The 24,869-nt window shown below is 37.5% G+C and overlaps 1 protein-coding gene across 2 annotated transcripts; it reads left to right on the forward strand.

The window, feature by feature from the left end:
* The first annotated feature begins 1,250 nt into the window (after nucleotides 1–1,250).
* On the forward strand, nucleotides 1,251–24,657 carry CCDC39 (coiled-coil domain 39 molecular ruler complex subunit). 2 transcript variants are annotated; one of them, XM_074911685.1, is made up of 20 exons: nucleotides 1,251–1,398; nucleotides 1,861–1,980; nucleotides 3,129–3,275; nucleotides 4,265–4,423; nucleotides 5,346–5,438; nucleotides 5,524–5,652; nucleotides 7,337–7,528; nucleotides 9,182–9,285; nucleotides 9,624–9,756; nucleotides 13,007–13,201; nucleotides 13,925–14,089; nucleotides 15,401–15,538; nucleotides 16,846–17,054; nucleotides 18,208–18,331; nucleotides 19,591–19,750; nucleotides 21,297–21,403; nucleotides 22,721–22,861; nucleotides 23,001–23,177; nucleotides 23,378–23,466; nucleotides 24,085–24,657. In XM_074911685.1, the coding sequence occupies exons 1-20, from the start codon at nucleotides 1,288–1,290 to the stop codon at nucleotides 24,245–24,247; spliced, it is 2,856 nt and encodes a 951-aa protein (XP_074767786.1). In that variant the 5' UTR covers nucleotides 1,251–1,287; the 3' UTR covers nucleotides 24,248–24,657. The 2 variants fall into 2 exon arrangements, with proteins under 2 accessions (XP_074767786.1, XP_074767787.1); XM_074911686.1 differs by lacking the exon at nucleotides 15,401–15,538.
* Nucleotides 24,658–24,869: the final 212 nt, after the last annotated feature.

Raw genomic sequence — 24,869 nt, forward strand, 5'->3', positions numbered from 1 at the left:
TTTGGCCATCACAACTTCATACATCACAGAGGGCAAACAGGAAGGTGACAGGAGGCTGCGTGCTGCCAGTTACTGTCTCAAGCTACCTTTTCCTGATGTTTAGCAGGACTGCCAAGCTTGCTTCTTCAAAAATATTATTCAGTCCTGTACCATTCCTCTATCCTAAAGAAATTAGGTTACCTTCTCACATTGTTCTTTTTTCTTTCAATACTTTTAAGAATAACTTGAGACTTTTCTCAGGGGGAGACCAACAACTGAAGACCAGCAATAGTTTGTGCAATACTGCAAGTAGCCATTTTGGTGTATCCCTCATCAGGCCCAACTTCCACCGTTCTTCAGCAATCTTTTCATCTCTGAAAATGTTATTCCATAACACATGCAGGGATTTAGCAAAGTCAACGTCTCCTGCTACGGTCAGTGTTGCTACTATGCCGGAGAACCGTGTTTTATAACAAACCTGTGCAAATTCCTTGCTCCTCCAAACCACCTCCCAACCATTTGTCAGTGCTTATCGCTGTTTTGTTCAGGCACCTTTAAATCACGCTTTGATTCCTTTAATATCTTCCCAGGTGTTTCAACCAGATAATCAGGGCAAATAATCACCACAGAGGGTTTCTGCAGTAAGACTACACTTCCTGCCAAGACTGGCGTGCCTTTCTCCATCTATGACTGAAGGAACAAAATGGCACAGGATGATTTGCAGCCCAGAAGTGCAGGTGGTTTCAAAAAGGTAATAGCCAGGTTTATAAATGATATAGCATTAGTGTTTGCAGCCACCTGAATGCAATCTTTGGCTCCGGAAACCCAGCGGTCAGTCGCTGGGAGGTAAGGCCGGAGGCCTGTTCAGAAACACGACGTGAGCCATGTGCCCTGTCAGAAACGTGCCGTTAGGTGTTCTGGGCGGCAGGTGAGCTCCCCTGCGGCCCGGACCTGGGGGGGCTGGCGGGGAGGCCACTGAGCGGGGCCCTCGAGGCGATGCCAGCCTGGCCCTGGGCCGGACGCCTCCTGCTTCAGCGCCGCCACAAGCCACTGCCGGCAGGGCCGTGGGCTCCGGCAGCTCGAGTAACCCCAGCGCTAACGCCAGCCCTGCGCATGAGCTCACGTAGGTACCGAGACCAGACATCTCCAAATTCAGCGCCCCCAGGACACGCCAGGCCGCGGCCCCTCCCGGCGTGAGGCGGGAAGGGCCGGGCCGGGAGGCGGCCCCCGCCTCGGCCACTCCCCGTTCGGTCGGTCGCCGCGGGCTTGCAGTTGCTAAGGCCGCCGGCGGCGCCCGGCCCTGCGGCCATGGACCGCGCGGGCAGCCGCTCCACCGCCCCAGTGCTGGCCGAGCTCCGCTGGGACGATGGCTACGCCGTCCCCGTGGCCAACGCGGAGAACAAGGCGCTGGAGGACGAAGTGAGCGCGGGGCTGCGGCCGGGAGGGAGAGGGGGAGACGGATCCGCCTCCCCCCCCCCCCCCCCCGCCGCCGCCCGGGGCGCGGAGCCATCGGGCCGGCCTCCCAGCTCCGAGGGGGCCGCCGCCGCCGCCCGGGGAGCAAGGGAGGAAAAACCCTCGAGTTCCGCGGGGGGAGGCGGGGAGCGGGGCCCTCCCTGCCCGTCCCGTCTGCTGGCGGGGGCCGCCCTAGGCCTCCCGCCGCCCCTCGCTGCGCGGCCGGGCCGCTCGCCAAGTGGGAGGCTGCCCCGGCCCTGCCTTTCGCAGAGCTCGGGATTTTCTTCTGCAGTCGCTCATTCCACTGCTTGGGAGGAACGCAGCGCGTGCTTTTTAATTAGTAATCGCAATGACTATATTTTTTAAGTAGTTGCAGGTGATAAGTGCTCAATTAAAAATAGTTACTTGACAATTCTAATTCTTAAATAGCTGCAGAAGATGCAAAAAGAAAAAGTAAACCTGCAAAATGAGTTGACCGACTTTGAAGAGCGTATAGAAGCAATGACATCTCATTTGAAAAACGTAAGACAGGAGTTGGGCTTCACTCAGGTAAATCGCTGCCACCAGCTGATCCATGTTATCGGGCAGACGCATATTCTGTGGTTGGTATCCCTATATATTTTGCCAGCTTTGTTAAGAGATTTGTCAGGACTTTATTCCAGGACTTCCACAGGAAACAAAAGTTAAACTGTGTATCTTGGTGATAAGATTTAATGGTCATTAAAAAGACCATCCAAGACCAAAAAGACAAGCCAAGATCAACAACAGACTGTACCTAGAAGTAAGCCAAGAAGGATGTATTTTAGAATTCTTTATGAATAGGGACTTCTGTAGATGATAAGAAAAAAAATGTTCAAGGAAAACTAAAACATCAGTGTAAGGGAAAAGCAAATTTAGAATCTTTATAATGGTCAAGAGTTAGTTGTAAGGAGTTAATTCATGGACTTGAAAAATGAAGTGAGGTGGTTAAGGGCTAAAAGTCTTTGCTTATACTCAAATTGGCCAAAATGGGTGGTTTAAGACTTCTAAAAGAGTCCTGAGTCAAAGCTGCACACCTTCCAGGTAAAATACTCTAGGTGAAAAAGTCTTAAGAAATTTCCCCGCTGAACAACTTTTAAATTTTGGGGGGCTAGATTCAAGTTTTAATTAGCACATAAAGAAGGAGACATCATGTACTGCTCTCTATTTAGGAGAAGATCCTAGCAAGTAGTAGATTTCTTATTATACAAGATAAAAAAACCCACCCTGTTAAACAACTTTTGTCAGAAAGATTAGGCAATACAGAGATACTGCTATGGGCCTGCCTGGTGGTGGTCTGTCTCAGCACAAAAAAAACAGAATTATTTCTTTTGCTCTGCTTCCTGAACTCTGACATAAAGCTGCTGGTGACCAAGAGACTAAGATTTTGATGTTGAAAGATTAAGATTCTGAATCTTGGGTGAAAATCTTGGAATTGAGTTTTTAGGGCTACAAATGTGACTATCTGATACAATACAGTAGATGTGTTTGTATATATTAGAATACATATATTTGAGATACTAAAATCCAAACAATAACATTTCTCTGAAAATTCCCGTATTTACATAACAAAATCATACCATCTCTGACTTGGGATTTGGTTGTATGTAAAAAAAGGGGGGGTTGTTGATATATGCCTTTTGTTTATTGTAAAAATGCTGAACTGTATTATTCTCTAGTCTCTTTACAAAGCCAGAGAAAATGAAATAGAAACTGAAAAACACTTTAAAGCCCTTGCGGAGAGAGAACTTGGACATCTCAAAAGTGAGATTAAACGACTGGAAGATGAGATAGTTTCCTTAAGAGAAAAGAAAAACAGTCAAGAAGTAAGCTTAAAAATTTTGTAAGAGAACACACATACTGCAGTTAGAATTTATGACTTGTTCTCACTTTCACTTGCAGAAAAAATGGTATGTCAAGAATAGCTAATTATAATTAAAACTTGTAAACTATAATAAATGATCTGGATATGCTTTTTTGTGTGTAGGCAAGTAGAATGACACTGACGATCTCTTTGCATAGACTGGTCAAGGCTTAGAAAATGTTAACTAGATATTAAAAGACTTCAGTTCTTAATGTTCTTAACACCAGATACACAGCCACATGTCCATATCACTACCTTGTTAATTCTCACAGCTATTTTCTTTGGTTTAAAAATTAAATTGTTGGTGGCAAATCTTCCCTCGTGAAATAAACTCGGGGCATGATTTCGACATCAAAAAATTGCTTTACATTTAAAAAAAAAAAGGAAGTAATTTAATGTTATCTAATTACAGGTGTTTGTCTGTTTAATGGAACTGTCTGTGAATAATTTAAATTATGTTTGTTTATTTTTTAACTTGCTCTCTTTCTTTTCATTATGCCTGTGTGTAATCTCCAGTCTCTCAGTCTGGGTAGCAGGATGAAGCTATCCTTGCTATTCAACTGGATCCAGATTCTCTCATATTTGTGTCAGGGTCTCTTCACAGCCACATAGGGCCATTTGTAAATTGCTGTGCAGGATAAGGGTCTAAGAACCAGACCTTAGTGTATGAGGGAGAAACTTTACGCTATAATACCTTAGATCAGTTTATTATGTAGAATAAATATCCCACATTCAGGTACATCTTGCCAGAGGTTGACTTTTCTTTTTAAAATTATTTGCATTATAGATTTGTGGTCTTCTTTCTTTAAGACCAGGATGTGTGTTAGCAATTCTGTTGACAAGAAGTGTGTAAGCTTGTTACAGTAGCTTGAAGTAGTTGTTTCAATTACTATTCAAAGAAAATGTTAGACATTAAATATTCACCCTTTAATTTATCTCTAATTTTATTAGAATACTATAAATAAAATCACTAAGAAGTTGGAAAACTTAAAACGACAGATGAACTGTAATGAGGAAGTTCTGGAAAGCTGGATAAAGGAATCAGATCGTAAAGATAACGATGCTATTGCAATCCAGAAGTATGCACAACAAGATGAAGGGAAACTAGGAGTAAGTAGAGATGGCACCAATTTTCAGAAACAAAAGAGAGAATCATTTTAGCATTTAAGATTTTGTTTTGTTATCGGGTCAGGTAAGACTGAGATTTTTGTACAACAGCACTTTTAAACTGGTTTCCACTTAGCACAATAGTGCAAATTCCATATGAGGTTCATTCTGAAGGTTGGAGACAACAAATTTTACACAAGGTGAAAGGCATAATTGAAGGCATTAATTTATTCATCTGGGTAAAATTTAAGTCTGAATTTTTCTGAGAAAGTGCACAAATAGATAATAAAGCCTAGAAAACAGAGGAGTTTAATGAAAATGCCTGCCAGATATGGTCAAATAGTGTAGATTTTCCCATTAGAACTGAATTGTTACTGGAAACAAAGTGTGGCTATTCCAGTGAAGCTGCCTAGAATAATGAAAGATGGTACAGACACTCCATCACAAACTCAGAAGACTTTGTTTTAGTTCTCAAGTATAATATTCATTTAGAGATAAATATCTCTGGTTAATATGCTTTTGAACCTTTAAATAGAGGGAGGAGAAATTGACTTTTTACTCATTAAATAATTAATGCAAAAACTTCATCTTATACATCTCGGTGATATCATTTACATTAGCAAGTCACACAGCGTAGTGAGAAGAGTGAAGTAAAATAGCTGATGCTGAGGACACCACGTACACAATTATATGTGGTGGAGGGTTACTTTGGCCTAGCTTCAGTCTGGTCCCGAGGGCTGATGAGAGATTATGGCCTCTTGTATGACCCAAAATCTGGGAGGCAAGATTCTTAGTTGTTTTCTAATCCACAATAAAATTGATGCCTCAGTAATCCCACCCCTAATTGTAGCAGAGCTTTAAGAATGTATAAGATATCATATATTTGCTTTCAAATACATTATATTTACATATCCTTTCATTGTAGGCATTAACCCTTCAAGTAGAAAAGTTGACTATGCAAGCAAATCAGAAGCGCAGAGCTCTTGATCATGAGCGTACAGAAACCATAACAGCTCAGGTTTGTGCTTAAGGTTCTTGAAGATACCTTGTTATATACGGATTTTTAAAAATCAGAAATCATGGGGGTGCTTTCTTTTAAACAGATAGAACTTGACAAGACAGCTGAAGATTTTCGTAGAGTTCATGAGGAGAGGCAAGAAGTCATCAGGCAGTGGGAGAATGCAATACAACAGATGCAGAAAAGAGATCAACAGATTGATCACTGTGCTTTGGTAAAACTGCTGTAACGGATTCATATCAGCGTATCAGCCTACTTTTGAATCTATGATATTGATAGGAACTTTGCCAGTTGCATATAGAGTGATTGGGTCTTTCAGATGTTCAGTGTCCTCTTTGTGTTTCCTTCTATGTTATTAAGGTGTTTTAAAGTTCAGATACTACTGAGATGTATTCAGAATTTATTTTAAAAGCAGTATCTCTCAGTATAAGTAATAATGCTCTGCCTGATACTATGCAGGGTTTAATTTTCAATCTCAAGGTTATTGGAAAATGCAGAGCATGCCGGTTTCAGTATTTTCTGTGTTCTAAGAATTTAAGAAGCAACAAAATTGGGTATTGCTTCTTAGAGTGTAAGGACAGTCAACTGCAAGGAGGGGATTCTGTGTCTGGGATGCAATGTAAAAAATAAAATAGAATATTTATTATTGAAGGAATTAATATTACTGCCTCTGTGAACAAATGCATGACTATCATTTATGTCAGAATTATGACAAATAATCACAATAAGGTTAAAACTTGTTCCTTAAGTACATTCTACAAATGGAGAGAAGCAACAGCACTCTTATCCTTTTGGGCATTATGAGTTAGTATTAATTTATAAAACATATAGTGTTCATTGGTTTTGTCAGTGTCTTATGCACAGATGGTACAATGGCAAGAGGTACAAATAAAATATACTTTATCCTGGCTTTGTCAGGAGAAAGGTGAACTCCTCAGAAGGTTCTGCAGGGCAATAGAACAGATGCACCAGAAAAAGCTTGAAGTATCAGTGTAGAGAAAAAATGTATATATGTGGATTCCAAAGTAACAATGGCTTTTTTGAAGGGGGGGAAGAATAATTGCATGTACAAGAAGGGTCTACCTAAATCCTTAGCTCTGCTGGTATTTCCTGTTGAAAAAAACTCAGCTTTGTTATGTTGTGCATATGGATATTGCATTGACCCTGAGCAGAAACATGGTTTAAACAGGTAATAATAGAAAATGACAAACCAGAAGAAGCATTACCAAACAGAAAATATAATGGTCTAATTTAGCCGAAATATTTCGGATTTCAAAGTATTTCAGGTCAGAACATTCCTGCAAATAACAAACAGATATTAAAGAAACCCCAACAATGACGAAAAATCCCCAGCTCTGGTCAACTTTCCATATATTAGTAGTCCATGGAATAGTCCTACTGATGCTTTTGTAAACAGATTTTTTTTTTTTTTTTTTACATTAGAACTACAGTATAATTTTCCCAGTAGCTAATCTTTTACTTAACCTTTCAAAATACACAGTTTTCACTCAATAGCTATAAATCTGTCAGCTAAAGTAAGCAGCACTACTGTTGGTAATTTTCCTCTTCTACTTCATTTCAAGTCAATCTGAAGTTTTGTTATCATAGCTTTTTTTTTTTTCCCCTGTTCAGTCAATCAAAATTCTATTTTAATTCACTTTATAGTGTCATGGTTTTTTGACATTATTAGAATATTTTGGAAGTTTCCAGTTCATAACAATTGTGGTATTTGGTGTTGTGATGTATTAGTGAAATAAAGTAATTTAGGAATGATGTGATAACTAGGCTGTCTCATGTGAAGAGTAGTCAATAGCAAGTCTGTCTTCTGGTTGTACCCTTTATTAATCTAACAACATCTTAACTAATGCAAGCAAATCTAAAATGTTTTTATCCTATAGCTAATAACAGAGATAAAACAGGAGATCAGAAAGAAAGAAATTGTGCTGGAAGAGAAGACTTCCTTTTTGGTAAATGAAACTCTTAATAATACAGAATATGAAAAGAAAATTTCTTCTGCTGAACGGGAAGCTACCAGCCTCCAAAATGAGTATCAGGCTCAGGAGACTTACAGAGTTCAGCTGCAGGATGAGGTAAGGATGACCCACCAGATCAGAAAAAGACAAACTATAACTTATGACTAGATGGAGAAAAGACAGGAATAGCATTTGCTTTTCTCTGGTTTTATACTAGACTCTTAATAATTCAACAAAATGTCTGCTCTTCTCAGTCTACTCATGATTACTGGGATCTGAACCCTCAATTTAATCCTGTCATTGATAGTGGTGAAGAAATTAGTTTGTATTCTCTGTTGCTTTGGTATAAAATGGACGAGTTTTCTCTTAAATGGTGGAACACTATCAGATGCTTCAGAAGGAGGCGTGTCTTGCTTTTAGCATACACAGACAGCAGTATTATATAAAGATGAGGGAAATCTCTTCCAGATTTCAAACAATTTCTATCATGTGCTCTCAGAAGTGAGTGTTGATAACCCTTTTAACCTGATTACAGTTCTTGGGGGGGAAAAAACCCCAGCACTTTAACATGGCTTCCTAATCAAGAGACAGTAGGATAGGGTTACCCTGTGAACAAGCCATGCTTAATGCTGTCCATACTTACTCTGTTACTTATATTTAATCTGCACTTAAAGCTAGAAATGAGCTGCACCGCTGAATTACTTAAATGCCTGTAGAAGTATTTCCAAGAGAGAATTCAAGTCTTATGGCACTATTGAGAAGGAATACACTTGTATTATGTAAGTTTTAACAAGTAACACTGGGCTACTCAGCAAGCTTGGCAATGTAAGGAAAAAACCCAGCAACCTGCATCTGCTGTTGCCTTAACTTTGGATGGTTTTTCCATAGCAGGTGGTTCATAAACTGATATCCTTATTAAACTGTAGGTAGCTCAAACAAGGTGTAGGCTATTAGATTACTCTATAATTCATGCAAACTTGAGGGTTCACAGAATTGGTAGGTTTTCATCTCTAAACTGTGAGACTCTTGCTTGAAGTTTTAAGTAATTAATACTACATAATGTGATAATAAGAACAATCACATTATTAGGAGTTAGAACACCTGTGGCATGCAAGTGAGAAACAAGGAAAGAAACAGACTTACAGTTCAACTGTTGTGACCTCACAGTTTCTCATTCTGGTACAGACCTGCTCTATATACCCTTGATCAGGTTTCTTCATCTGTGAAAGAGAAGACAATTACACTGTTAAGTGATACTGTGAACACTAATGAGCTATGGATTATAAAGTATTCCTATCCTGTTTAATGAGTGCACACTGTCATGTATTTTTTAGCAAATTAAATGTGTATTTTTTTCATGGAGTTCCCTTATCTTAATCCAAATCATTTTATGTACCCAGCAAAGTTTGAATTAGAAATATTTATTAGATATGTAAAGGTATTCATGTTCACAAAGAACCCCATCAGTCAGCTGTGCTCTATAAAACCATGGTTCCCTTTATACAGATGCTGTTGGACACGAATTGCAGCCCACAGCACCTTCATAATTCAAAGTATTTTGTCCCAGTATTCAGATCATGTAAATTAGTCTACTGAGTTTACTAGCTGTGCTTATTTACAGCACCTCAGAATTTGCAGCACTTCTCATCTGGAAAACATTGTTAGAAAGAAACTGAATACTTTCCAAAAAATAGGTCCCTTACAATTTTAAATATACTGACATATACCAAAGTAAATAACAGCTTGATTGCTCCATTTGTAATTTATTAGCTGGATGCTTTGAAATCCACTGTGGACAGAACTGCTTCTGATCTGGAGTCTTTGAGAACACAAGTAACCAATCTGAAGAAAGAAATTCAGAAAAAACAAGCCAGGTAAGAAACAGAGCTTTAAAACTATCATTTGTAAGGATTAGTAATATAATCAAATCCTTGAGCCAGCAAAGAACCTTAAACAATGTTGATGATTAAAGCCTCCAACCTTCTTGTTACTTCATGTCCTGCATAGTTTCTGTCATGGGGCAATTTAGGAAATACTCCTCGTAATCCTTGTTTTTAAAGGGTGTGAAAAAAGGGGTTAGGGTCTGGGTTATCAAACGTTCAAGTTCAGCCTGCTTTATTAGGCAACTGCTCAGTAAGGTATGCTGCTTGGGTTTGGCAGTGTTGTATATGCAACATACGTTTAACTTGTTAAATCATGTAATTTTGTTTAGATTAAACTTTCTTAATGAAAAAAATGCAAGTCTTTCCAATAAGCTGAAGCTCGTGACTGAGGAGACACTTAGTTCAGAGGACAAAGCTTTGAGGATGGAAGAAATACTAAAGGAAGAAGAAAAAATTGTCAAGGTAAAATGTTTTTCATGGTTTCTGCAAACAAGGTCATTTGAATTTGCAAACTCTATCTAGAACAAACATTTATGGATTAAAACGGAATGTAAGTATTAATATGACATGTAGCTATTTCATCACACAATGAAATAACATGCATATAGATATGTCAGTATCTATGTTGGGAAAACTCTGGAGCAAAACAAGCAGTCCTAGTAATTCAGAAGATGGTGTTCCCATATATTGATGTAGGATACTGGGACTGTCATTGTACAGATCAGATAGAAAACCAGTATTCTGACTGCCTCAGTGTGCTGAACCGGGCATTTACCTCTGACATCAGCTAAAAGCTACTTACAACTTCCTGGCTTGATTGAAGTACAAGTTATTTACTGGAATATGGCAAGGTTTTTTAATAAAAATGTAGCAATGTTTTGCTTCTGCTTTGTAACAAGACTGAAAAATTTCAAAATCTTGTATTTTGCTTAGCCCTTTTGGGAGCGGTCTCTAAACATTCTGTTTCATGGGCTGCTGAGGAGTGAGGGTCCTTGAACTTCTACCGGTTTCCTATCAATAAAGTTGCTAAAGAGGGAGAATCTTGTCAAAACGACTTTTCAGTAAGATTACCACTGAAATCTCGACTTTAGTAAAACACCACCAAAATTTATAAACCTCTAAGGAGCTAGGATTTTGGCAAACTGGGATTAAAACAGATTTTGAAGTCTTTTAATCAGATTTAGCTGGCCTAGTCTCTTCTTCATTATTTTAATTCTACTACATGATACTCCGATACATCTACCCTTTTGTGGACTAATAAATAATAACTGTCTCACTTTAGATTTCATTTTCACGATGAATAAAGATTTTGATCTAGGAAGTGGCATGTACAAGCTGTAATATGGTGACGTTTTTAACATGTCTAATAATACCTTTTTTAGAATTCAAAACCCACTTCTTATGCTACAAATTTAGTATAGGAATAAAAATATCCCAGTTCATTATCATCAGATGAACTGCAGAGGGCTTTAGAATAAACGCAATGTTGCAATACAATCACCTGAACTTTCCCACATTTCAGAGAATGTTTCTACTGGTTTGTCATTTTGCTACTAACTCTTTTAAAGCATTTTATATTTAGATTCTGACTGAACTTGATACAGATTTTTTTTTTTTTATGTTATGCTAGATAATTGAGTATTGGATATGCTGAAGCTGTCTTTATTGTAGGTTAAATTAATGTGACAGCAGGTGTTCCCATACAAGTGTCAACAAAGCTGTATCTGTGCATACCACTCTATACTCTTTTTTTTCCTATTTGTGTTTCCCATAGCATGGATGTGAAATAATCCCTTGCAGTAGATTGAGTGTTCTTTTTCAAACTTTTTAACTCCACAGGCATTAACTGTACATTTTAAATATACATAGAGAAACCAGAGAGTTGGATGTCTTTCCTTTACAGAGAGTTTTTTAAATTACAGACCTTACTGTTTCACTTTTTCAGATAATTTGAAAACAAGTTGTAATGATACAACATTTCATTAAAATGAAAACCTTATTTGCTTCTCCTTAAGACTGTTACTAGGGTGGCTAAACCATTAGCAGGGTTTCTCTACTTGCATCTGTGGCGGATAACCTAAGATGACATTGAGCTTGGCAGCTCGACAGCTTCAGGCTAATATTTTAACTAGGATGAACTGTTCTTGAACAATGTCAGTAATGTATTAGTCAGAAGCGTGCTTTCCATCACCATTAGATACACAGGGCTATTTGCTGCATGTATTAATTTACTGTGAAGAGATATTTACAGGAACAATGTGGATGAAATGTCACCATTTTGCGCTTCAGTTCTGTGATACTTCTCCCTCTTCAATCTGTGGCAAAACACTGTTGCACAGTGAAGCTTATTGAATATCTTATCTCTATTAACAACCTCACTTAAAGGGAGAAAAACAATTTTATGAAATAAATTCATTTAGATATGCAAGAAAGACTACAAAATGAAGGTCAAATCATGACCCACTTTTAGTAGATGAATTCATTGTCACCAGCTTCAGAAATACAGCTCAGACTTGGGCACATGCATAAAAACAGTTTACTTCTGAAATTAAATTCCTTTGTTCAGGCATGATCCAGAGCCCACTGACCTCAGAGTAAAATGCTACAGGCTGCGATGATCTCATATTAAACTTACACCTGTTTTTCACTTCCTGAATTTTGGATTTGGAATTGCATTTATAGCAAGTTCAACTACAAAAAAATTCTGTTTGGTAGAGTGTGATTATGAACTCTTAGAGACGGTGTGATCTTTCACTGTTACTGAAGCCAGCAAATGGTTCACAAGCAAATTTCACAATGTATATATATAAAATCAAGAATAAGCACATTACTAATCAATGTAGAAAAGTGAATTCTAAGGTGATTTACAATACTAATTTAAATGTGCATCCTCAAACTCTGTACCAGGCTTGAGCTATACATAAATGAGTGTTTCAGAACAGGACTGATGCCACATCACTTGTTTTAGAGATGCACCTTACAAGAAACTAGCAGAGCCTGAGCTCTGGAAGGTCTTTTGGTTATTTGGGTCGAGGGGTGGAAGAAGGGAGTGAAAGAATAAAGTTGTTTTCCTTGGTAGGGTTCTAAAAAGAAAACAATCTCAATTTTGTTCGTTTTCAATACATTCCAGATAACCTGAAATGTTCAGCATTGTCTTACTATAACAGACCTTACTAAAACCTTATTTCCTGCACTGATTTAGGTGCTAATGGCAACTTATCTCTGAGAATAAGGATGTGATTTTAAAATGTATAATTAATTTGTCAAACAAAACTATTCCAATTTTAATATAAACACACATATGTACGTACATGTGCATACACACAGAGTTACAAGTTTTAATAAACCACTGAAAAGCCTTCTATTATATTTCTCCAAATATTCACATATACTGGAAGCAATATGGAGGTTTTTTTGAAAGGATGACAGGAATTCAGTTTTCTGAAAAGAGTAGCATTCCCATAATGGAAAAAAAAAAGGTCATGTAATAGTACAGCAGCATCCGAGTCAAAAAAAAAATTACTTTCTCTTTAAGTCAAAGACTTTTCTTGCCAACCATTTTGAAGACCTGTGAAATTCCGTGTTCATATTAATGGATATAGCATTGAAATTTTTTAATCTTCCTGTATATGGTTAATAAAAGCAAGTAATTCCTCAGAAATTCCTTCTGATGTGATTAATTACTTCTTAATGATTAATGATTTGTCACCAGGAAAAAGAAACAGAAATGAACCAGTTAAAAGAACTGCTTTTCAAGAAGACTCAAGAGTTAAAGGTGCAGAAGGATAAGGAGAAGTGTGTTCTAGCAGAAATTGAGGGAAGTAGAACATCACTTAAAAATCTTAAGAGTCAACTACACAGACTTGATGCAGATGCATTAAAACAACAAGAATTATTATATAACCAGGTAAAATGTTAACATACTTTCATACTATGATTCATACTATGTTTCCTGGGTTTAATGAGAGTAAATTGCTTGAGTTCTGTGATCTTTGTCAACATCTTACCATTTTGGAAATGCCATACAGTACAATTTGAAGTCTGCATTTATTTCTGTCTCTAGATATATGGATAAAATTGAAATAACTGAAACTTGCTCTAGTATCAGCTACATTAAGCACTTGGGTATTTCATTATTTTTTGGATCTGCTGCTTTTCCCACTAATTTCTCAAATCAGTTCTTTACTTTGATCCCTCTGAACCACAGACACCTCAGGGTAAATTTTTAAAGCAATACAAGAGGTACATGCCAAAATCCTGTTATTTACTAATTGGATTTTGTGCACATTTCCTATGCACCACTTTGAAAATTTGCTCTTTTATATCAGTATCCACTGGTAACAGCAAGATGGCAACTCCATTGTAAGCCTCCCTACAGCAGGCTGTGCTGAGTATGCTTTGTTACTCTTCTAGAAGATTACCCCTGAACCATCACTGCACGTCAGTCTTCTGAGAATATTTTGCTAATGAGGTCTATAAGCCATAAATTATTATAAAAACAATAGCTTAACTGGGTGACTGTCCTAAAGCCAACATTTAGATCCAAGTTTATATCCAGTTTTTTAGCTTTATAGGAAAGCTGTAATTGCTTATCTCAGACTATTAATTCTTCTAAAAATTATTTTAACAGGATTTTTATATTCAGCAAGTACACAGACGGCTGTCACGGTTGGAAGGGGAGGTTAGTGCAGATGAAAAACAAGTTTTGGAAGCAAAAGTTGCTGAACTTAAGAAAACTTTAGAAGAGAAGAAAAATACGTATGATATTTTACATGCGCAGCACAAGAAACTTCAGGTAACTTCCTTAAAACATCAGGTTGACTGTGTAACATCTAGAAACCTCAGTAAATTAAGTAGATTAGGTTTTACTAATTAATAACTCGGTCTTAGATTAGAAGATTAAAAGATATCTGAACTTTGTGTAACCTGTGTGGAAAAGTGCCTATGTTCCCTATACCTCCCAGAAAAATAGGTCTTTACTGCACAACTGAGACACCTTAGCATGAAGACAAGCACTCAAACGTTGGAAAAGCAAGCTCACATTTCATCTCAAGAGGTGACTGACTGCTTGCAAATGTCAGCGTTTATCGTTAGGACCATGCTGAAATAGGGAAATGTTATTCTGTGATGCTACTATTTTGATATTTTTCATAAAATGATGAGTACAGTTGCATTTAAAATTGTACAAAGTAACATTACTGAATTGAAGGGAAAGTATTGGAGTTAGTTGACCCTATCCTGATATGTAATTCAGAAATCCTATTTTTCTGTCTTTTATTCCCATGTGAGAATTTTGCTTATACATGATTGTTCCCTGGTTCTCCACTATCCAGTGACCACATTAATCCTCTAACAATGCACTTACCTTTCTTGTAGATATGAACCAGTCAGTTATTCCATAGCCAATTTATAATTTCTTTTTTTTAAGAAAGGTACTTGTTTATTATTCAGCTATATTTTAGCACTTCTAGAAACCCCTTTTCAAAGAGAAACCATACAAAGTCAAAAGTCCGATTTTTAATAAAGCATCACAACTGGTTTCTCAAAGTGATAGTTCAGAAAAAAATTGATCAATTTGTGAGGGGAAGAAACTGCTCCCTTTAACTGGAGATCCATGCAATAAGAAGATTTAATGTTGGGCAACTGGTGCCCACACTTCAATCTTAAGGAGCTGCAAAATTTGAGCAATAAGTATAATCAAACATTGAAACACACATCCAGGACTTTTTTCATACTTTGAAGTATTATCAAAGACAGATGGTTTTATGAAGATGAACTATGAATATCAAAGTCTATGGTCAGACACGCCAGGAGATTTTTTTGTCTAGACCAAAAAAGAGAATTATATTAGTATTGCCCTATTGGCTGAAAGACCCATATTGTATAAATAACAACACTCCAAATAAAAAAAGCAATGGCATTAATATTGCAGCAGCACTCTGCATGAGGACTGCAATGCTGTAGGCACTGTTTGCAGAGAAGCATATGGACACAAGACGATGATGGCTCCTGGTTCCAAGACTTAAAAATATCTCATTTAAAATTAACTGGTAGCTTTTGTTGCAACATACATTCACTGAAATAAATTAAACTTATTTGGAAACAGAGTGATGTCCATTTCATCAAGAGAGCAATGGATAAGACAGGAGAAGAAACAAGTGCTATGATGATCAAAATAAATGAACTAAATCTTTTCAACGAGAGATCAGATCAGGAGTTAAAAAAAGCTAAAGCCATTAAGCAGGTACAGTATTATTCTGCAACTCTACTAATACAGGACATGTTTGTTTTTTAAAAAAACATGTACTTATGACTTGATCTGAAGGCTGTTGTCTGCCTCCCACAGTGCTACATTGTTAAATCCATCAGAATCCTCTTTGCAGTTTCTTGACTTACACCCTTCCCAAACTTTGACATAATTTTCATCACTATTATCTTACTAGTGAAAGTGTTGCTTCTCCTCTGTATACAGCAAAGTTTGTTTGGGTTATCAATTTAATCACTGTACTTATACTGCAGTAGCCACCTGGCTAGTGTTGGGTTTTTTCTGAGAAACAAATGCCTTTAAAATAGAAAATGTATTTATTGTTCAAGGACATCTTTACCTAGCACTGAATTTTTATTCACACTCTGTGATGCCAACTAGTTAAGTTTGGCTCAGTTTTGTTATTAAATTGCAAGACTTTTTCCAGCAGATGGTTTGGATCTATCTATATTTCAGTTTAAGGAATTAGAAATAAAATGGAAGTCCTTCTCCCCATATTTTGATAAAAGGAAAAAACTGTTCCCAATCCTCTAATTATTGCATATTTTTTCCCACAGTAAGCTCTAGCCTTCCTAAAGGACGCACTAAAATAGTAGAACAATACAGGGTCTAAGTAGCAGGGGAACAGTTTTGCTATCGATTTAACTGGTGCACTTACTCCTCAACGAAAACTTTCAACATGGAACTTTTCTTTTGGGATGAAACTCGAGGGAACAGAAGAAAGAAGTGATGACAAAACAACTCAGAGAAAAAAATGGTACAAAGCTTGGGATCCATAAGAGATTTTTTTTAAATTATTCGAAGTGTTTGCATGGTAATGAAGGTCACCACTTGCTGCTTTTCATAAACTTTGGTATCTATAAATTTGCTCATATAATGACAGGACTTGTAGACTTAAAAAATCTAGAACATATGCTGAGACAGCTATAATGGTTCAAGTGAGATATTTATTAACTGCTTCAGAAAGTTCCTCGTAAGGTCTACTTCATTTCTTTGAAACCATCTGAACTAAAAGTAAGTTGTAGATGGAAAAGTCTAACAACACATAACTCAGTCTGAATTAGAAAGTCTGATGAATTTGTGTAAAACCATTCAGGAATCCACCCTTATCGCACTCAGCAACTGTTAGCAAATGAGAAACTTGGAACATTTTAAATGCAGAGCAAAATGAGTCTTATGGTTGTATATATAATAAAGGTGATAGATGCTTTATAAAACAAATTACCTTATTGCTATAAATAATTAAAAAAGCTTTCTTATTTTGAGACCTTTTTGGCATTTATTAGGAAATGATGGTCGAAGATAATCTCTTAAAACTAGAACTGAACCATCTTCACAATACTCTGTGCAATAAGACAGAGAAAGTTCTAACACTGGAAAAACAAAAATTGGAGTTAAAGAAAGCCATAGCAGAAAGAACTGAGGAAATTAAGACTCATAAGGCAATGCTGGATTCCCAGATAAGACTTGTGGATCAGGAACGGCAACGCATAAGGTATATATTCTTACATAAATTAAACTTGTAACTTTTATTGAGTACATTTTATATGGGGGCTTACTGCAAACTAGAAGCATTTTACTCAATTTCAACAATTAGAGAAACTGAAGATGAAATGAATCTTCCTCACTGTTCTATACTGAGACAGTTGAGGAGTGAATGTCCTGTGTGTGAGCCTGCATTTCTCAAAATAATCAGGAAATGTGTAATTGTTGTCTGGAGGTATGACAAAGTATTTAAAACAGAAAAGTTGCTTTTAAAGAGGGTTTACTCCCGAATGCTTGATAAAACTCTAATTTCTTTGACTCACGCAGTAAATGTTTTTTTTGGCTTGGTGGGGTTTTTTGGGGTTTTTTTTTGGTTGTTTTTTTTTTTTTTTTAACAAATGAGTTCTCCATTATGTGTCCTATATAACAAAATTTAATCTTCTGAATTACATATGTACCCCTTTATAAAGCAACCATATGTGAAATAACTTTTCCCCTCTTTAATAATCAGTGGAAAGTATCTGGGACAGTTTTAGCTCTGAAATCCCAGTATCTATATCCAGCCAAAAATCAGCTCTTCAGCAGCTGAACTGCTGAAATCTGGCAGGCTTTTTATTCCCTCCTCTGCTAACCACACCCCACACAATAGGAAATTAGAGTGATTTAGTGTGACTGAAGCTTAACTGCTCACCGAGAGTGCAGACTGTGTGGCTTTTTTCCTTTGATAATTACACAGCTAATTGATACTTCCATGTAATTTGATTTGGGGTTGTTGCCTACTGTTGCTTACCCTCATCAAGTAGTGGCAATATTAAGGTAATATCAGCAGGGGGCAGCTTGTGCAGCTGTAGGATTTAAATGCCAAACTTTTAAGAATTTTGGGGGAGGACTGTGGCGCAGCCTCTCACAATGGGGTGATCTGGAATATGAAATAAATTTGGATCAGTTTAGAATGGCAGAAGAAGTGTAGGTAACCAGAAAATGGATGACTCTGGCTGAGAGAACACAGAAAGCCAGAAAACCCAGTAGCAGCAGAGTGGCTGCCCTGCCTGCCTCCTGGTACGTGGGCAGGCTGCCGGAATAACACCAGTCATCTAAACTGCTATAGCAAGAACTGCCCACAGACTTTCTCAACTCATTTATTTTTTCCCAAAATAAATCAGTGCTGAATTTCAAGATCGCCTAAGTAAAATTGATAAACTGAGATGCAGATATGAAATTCTTACTGTTGTCATGATGCCACCTGAAGGAGAAGAGGAGAAAACTCATACCTACTATGTAATTAAGGTATTTTATTGACATAATTCATTATAATTCAAGTATTTAAGCTATAGATTTCCCTGGGCTCTATTTGAGTAACTAAGACAACATCCCTGCCTACTGCTTACTTTCAGTCTGTTTTACATCATCTGGCACTGTTGGTTATTTAAGTGATACAGCAATTTCACATGAATCTCTGTCAGTCCAAACAGCAGTGGAGCCTTAATTTTGAGCAGCTGGAAAATTTTCACTTCAGTGCTCATTAATTTATAAAGACACAAGAAATACTGGTCATGTGGTAATCCACTATAAACTGAAAACAAGTTTATCACAGTCTCACATGATCTAAAATTCTTCTACCCTTCAGAGTTATTTTTAGGTATTTATTTTATGATAATGCATTTATACCTTGAAAAATGTCAACTTTCCCCTTTTACTTATCAATCACCTGTGCATACTTTAGCTTTTCATTGGGGGAAAAAAAAAAAGTAAAAAACCCAAACAATAGTCTTTATCTGTGATGCAGTACCCTGATTCTGGAACAAGAATCTATTATTTTTGATCTCCACCAATTCTCTGATTTCTTCCTAAAGCAAAATGCTTCTAGCTGTGATCTTGGCTCTCAAGTCCATCTTTTTCTCATTCCTAAGTGTAAGACTTCTTAATGATGGTATTTGTGCTACCGTGAGATCCAGCACAGCAGAATAGCCCTAGTAAACCCCCTGTGGTCACTGTGGGTGTATACCCTCTACAACTATGGAGATTTTTCACCCTATCAGGTTTTCTGAGGGGCTACGGAAAACATTTCCCTTCGCCAGGTGGCTGTGTTTCTTAAATCTCGCTGATCTGATGAATGAAGACTTGCATGTGAGTAATTCCCAGACAAACTAGATTACTTTTAATACTCAGTGGTTTTATCTAATGTACAATCGCAAGCCTTACTTGGATTTTGTGGGTAAAGGAAACAGGTGTGAAGCATGTGCTGCAGTGCAAAGCCTGGGAACTGCTTTGTACACAGTGTGGATACTGCTGATTGTGAGCTTTGATGAGGAGAGAGATACCTACAGTGAAATGCAAATGGATGAACTACCTCAAAGAACTTCCAATACTGTAAACTACTATTTCTTCCAGTTATTAAAATCTCAGCTCAAGCCTGACAACACAGACAAGCCCCATAGCTACCTAGGATTTTAACCCCTAAATACTGCAGATTTTTTTTTCCTGTATAATTGTCCTCATATTTTCAGTATAGGTACAATCACCTAAAATATCAGCTTTATTTTCAGGCTGCGCAGGAAAAGGAAGCACTTCAACGCAAAGGGGATGCTTTAGACACAAAGATCTGCAAAGCTGAAAAAGAGATTGTAGCTCTGGAAAACACTTTGTGTGTACTCAATAACTGCAACAGCAATTACCGAAACTCTTTCAAGGAAGTCACTGAAACAAGTATGTAAAATAGAAATTGCTATTTGCTGTGTGAGTTACGGATAGAGAGTATAACTCAGATATATACTGGGAAAATTCCATGGCACAAAAGAATGAATCAGAGACTAGACTGATAGTAGCAAAACGGAGTGTAATTCACATGCTATTGTGAATAGTTCAGCAAAATAAGCACAGAAGAAAGCTGTAAGGTGTACTTAAATCAGATGGAGGAATGTAAATATTATTTGTGAAAAATCTCTAAGCCTTTATAAATTTTGTGAATAATCATAAATAGAAATATTCAGAAGAGGCAAAGCATAAAAACAATTACCGGGGGGGGGGAAAAAATTGTTGTTACTGAGAGGGAGGGGTGCCCACTGAAGTACATAGGTGTTACGGTTTAACCCCAGCCAGCAGCTAAGCACCACCCAGCTCTTCACTCACTCTTCCCCCACTCCCCATGAGATGGGGGAAGGATAATCTGGAAAAATAAAATAGAACTTGTGGGTTGAGATAAGAACAGTTTAATAATTAATGGAATATCCCTTTAGGTAGTTGGGGTCAGCTCTCCTGGCCCTGTTCCCTCCCAGCTCCCTGTGCACCTGTTTGCTGGCAGAGCATGGGAAACTGAAAAATCCCCAAAACTCTGGATAAGCACTGCTTATCAACAGCTAAAACTGTTGATAACTGTGTTATCAACATTATTCTCACACTGAATCCAAAACAGCACCATACCAGCTACTAGGAATAAAATAACTCTGCCAGCTGAAAACAGGACAACAGAACTAGTAGATAAAACTCTGCACAAAATGCAATACTTTCTTAGTTGTGCTGCATCACACACCGCTTCTAATTCAAATTACAGAAGCAGGACAACCTGTGCCACTGCTGCTTTCTTGCGGTAAACTGAGCCAGCTTGAGCACAAAACTGTACCCAGAGCTTAGGTACATGTACTCTAGTGATGAAGACTGATCCCTTAGCTACACCATCATCTCTGATTTTCACATGGAAGGGGGAAAAACAAATAGTAACCTGTCATTTGGGAGAATGATGAGGAAGAGTAAAACTGCACCATTTCAGTGTAACATCAGCAGATTTAAAAATACAGACTGCCTAACTACAAGCTTTTGGATACTGGAAATTCCTCAGAATTCTGGAAAATATCTTCATTTGTTGTTTCTTTTGCCACTTAGACTTCCTAAGCTTGGTCTCCCTTCAGCAGAACTTTCTTGGTTGAGCTTATAAAAATCATCACCATGAGAAACTACATAAACTTAATTCTAGAAGGTATTTGATTATTTAACATTTGTGCCCTCTGCTGGCTCTGAGAGCAGTAGCTCTTAAATTATTCTCTCTAATGAAGCCCGTTGCTTTTTCAGAGTGATCTGGAATTAGTGGAGTATGTAAAATAACCCTTAAACCTTGAGTCTCTATAATATTCCCAGCACTAATATAGTAATACTCTGTGATGCAGTTACTTTAAAGGTCAACTTATTTTAAAGTGAAAATTCAGTTGTATACATTGCTTGTCCAGCATTAATGCTGCCTCCTTGTTTGAGACCACAGGTGAGGAATATGAGGAAAAAATGAAACTAGAGGAGGAGAAAAGGGCTGCTGATGAGAAATACAGATACAAAAGACGACAGATCAGGGAACTTCAGGAAAATCTCCAGGTAAAATACAAGCAAAAGCTCTAGTCAAACCAACAAGGCTACAGCACGTAGCTAAATCCACACAAACCATCCTATTGAAAACAGAAAATTCTAGGACAAATATTTGCCGGTTCTCTTTTATACCCTATGCTTTGTATGAATGGATACAATTTTTGAGAATGCTCTACCTCTCCTTTCAAAAATTAAGTGCTTATTTGAATTTTCTTGAATCACAATGAAACTAGGCTTTTTAGTCACATACAGCTCCAAGTTTCACAATCCCAGATGGACGCTGACACCCTGGTCTGGCATCCAAGAAAGCAGTTGTATCTTTGTGTAGCATACACCACTACATTGTATCATCCTGTCCAGCACTGCAGAGATCAAAATCCACACAGCTTGTGTGTCCTCTGGCATCTAGGTCCCGGGATTTTTCTAGAATAACATATTCTCTTTTATTAGCATTAAGGGTACTTCAGTTTAAGCAGTATTAATTTAACTAAAGAAAGCTAGCTGATATAATTTAGCAGGCTGAGCCATAAATGCAGGTAAAGGATAGCTTGTGTTCAGGTTCCACATCAAGGACTGACTTGTGATTCCCCTCAATATCAAAAAGCCCACTTGGCCCTTAAGAAAGAACAACACTTAACTCAGAATTGTGACATTTTAGTCAAAATTTTCTTAAGCAGAAGAAACCAAAAGGGACCCTGTTATATCCCACATGATTATTCTAAGCCCTGAGTCACTGCCTACAGGTCAACATTCCTATTGCTTATTCTACCACCACAGGACATACACCTTAAGTAGCAACATCTCTGAAATCAAAAAGAGACACATATCTTCATCAGGGAGCACGTCCTAAGGTATAATGAAGTGTTAAAGCATACCCTTTCCTAACTATTTTTTTTAAAAAAAAAACAAAACCAGAGCCAGGCTTAAGGGAGCTGATAGCATTCACTCCAGTCGAAGGTATTGGTCTCTTCCCAGAGTGAGATGTATTTTTCTTGGGGTAACTGGCACCGGTTAAGTTGATACTGTGTCAGATTGTAGACACTGCTCAGAGGCACATCTGAAAAGACATACTTACAACTTCATTAACTGTACCTTTCATGTAGTATTTTTTTAAGGCATGTAAATTAGCTGGCAGTCTCTTTATCAGGTATTTAGCCACTAAACAGTCTGACAGGCAGAAAGTTTTGAGTTACATTGGTACTAACTGTTTCAGCTACATTTAGAAACAAGCAGTAGCAATAAGACACTTCCATAAGGTGATACAAAAAGTGAAAGGATATCAGAACTGCTTTATAAACTAAAATTGCTGTTCAAATGAATTTGCAGAGCATGGAAAAAAAATTTGATATAGTACTGAAGCAGGAGGCCCTCTTCCAAGAGCAAAAGAAGGAAAAACAAGCTCTTATTTTGCAACTGAACAAAGACATAGAAGACCAGAAGCCCAAGCTAGAAAGGGTTATCAAACAGGTGTGTATATTCATTAATGACAACTTCTAACTTTAGTGATAGACAGTAGTATGGTTAAAACCACAGAATTTAAACTTAGCAGGTTTCTGAAAAAGCACTGCATTTCCTTAACAGTGGTGCTTTAAAAATATTTGTTAAGTGTTCCAGACTATCCAGAGAAATTCAGTCTCTGAAGAAAACTGAAACAGAAACACAAGAAAGAGACATCGAGCTTCGTGACTTGAAAAGCTTCAGCAGAACCATCGACAAATTGCTAGCTGATGTTCTAGAAGCAAATCCTGACTTAACTACACCCTTTCAAATGTACTTCCACGAGGTGAGCTTTCCAGTTAATTGCCACCAAAATCTTGATTGATAGCTCTAGTCTACTGATGAGTGTCTTTCAAGGGCAACTCCTGAATTCAACAATCAACTACACTTACGGTAAAACAACATCTCTTCAGATACAAAGGATTATACACCCAGTCCTATTATACAACCATTACGTCAACATCTTTTTCTTTTCAAATTTTCTAGTCCAATTTAGAGCTTCCTGCAATTAATTCTGCTGGTGATAGTCAAAGTTCTCGATCATCATCAACACAACACTCACTAGCTTCTACCAGGTAAGTAATAGCAATGCGGGTTTGGATTTTTTTTTAATTTTAAGTTTAAAACAGCAAAATTAAGTCCCTAAATGACAGAATTCCTCACTCCTGAAGGTCTTCTCTATCTTATCTCTACTTCCTGAAGACTCTATAATGTCCCACCTCTAAGTTTACTAGATTTTTCTCATACACAGTTAAGTTTACTTCAGCATCCATCAGTTTAAAATAGTGATTACAGAGCAGTTACATACTTTTGCTAACTGTGCTGTAATTAAAAAGTGGGTTTATGTTATAAAAGCACAAGTTTGAGCTGCAGCCACATTTTGCACTGGGTAGTGTGAGCTACCTTTCCTAATTAAATAGGGAAGACAGACACATTTGCTTTTACTGATGCTTTTTTTTTCCCCTGGTCAACATATATTCAAGTAATTGTGCATGTAACACGCTGAAGCTTTTATGATCCAACATTCCCACAGGTTACTTAAGTGATTAGTGGTAACGTCTGTGAGGATCATTGTAGGGGATCTTACCTAGGACAAACACTGCTGCTGGGTGGCTTTATTGTAAGCCACCATTAGAAGCTCTATTTTAGATTCAGGAATTTCTGCACACTGATGAGTGACTTTTGTCTTTCAGATCCTCCAGAAGCACAAGTTCAGGCTCCAGTCAGATTTTATCACCCAAGGTCATAGATCTGAGCTTGCCTATCATCACTCCCACAGAAGCAGCTGCTGTGGGTTCACAGCGACCGGGCAGAGCTAGCACCTCCACTATTTCCAAATGCAAAGAAAGGTCTTAAGTAATCTTTTGAAGGCTAAAGCTTTACACTAGTTAGGACTTCTCAACTGATTAACCTGTAACATATTTACCGAGGTGTATTGGCAAGCTTAGCATTAATTTCTATCAGAAATGTATGTTTTAACTTTCTTCTGCAGTAAGTAATAAATTGTCTAGGAGAAGTGTTAAGCATGTTTTAGGTAATAAAATAAGTTAATCTTTAGATTACTTCCTCATTTTGCTGTTGGAGAACTAAAGATCCACAAAACCCTTCAGAAGCCATTAATTCACTTCTCTTATACTGAAAAGGAGAATTATGTTAAAGCCATTAATTTTCGTAAACTGGTATCTTCACTGCTGTCAAAATAGTTTTAGATTACATTGCAACAACCCAGGAAAGAAAATGCATGCTTCATTTCAAGCTCAACCTTGACTATTAATCAAACAGTCATCTCAGATCATATCTTAATCGAAAGATGACAGTATATGATTAAAGTCAGGAAAACTGTACTTTTTCAATTCAAAAATTACACAGTACCTTTTTTTTTTGCAACTGACCTATGTCTGTTGAATTACATGGAAAACTTCCAGCTGAAATACAACTGTTAGGGTGCAGTCTGACAGATATTAGCTCCTCTGTGTGT

This window comes from Athene noctua, chromosome 8 (assembly GCF_965140245.1).
Source record: "Athene noctua chromosome 8, bAthNoc1.hap1.1, whole genome shotgun sequence".
Taxonomy (NCBI): domain Eukaryota; kingdom Metazoa; phylum Chordata; class Aves; order Strigiformes; family Strigidae; genus Athene; species Athene noctua.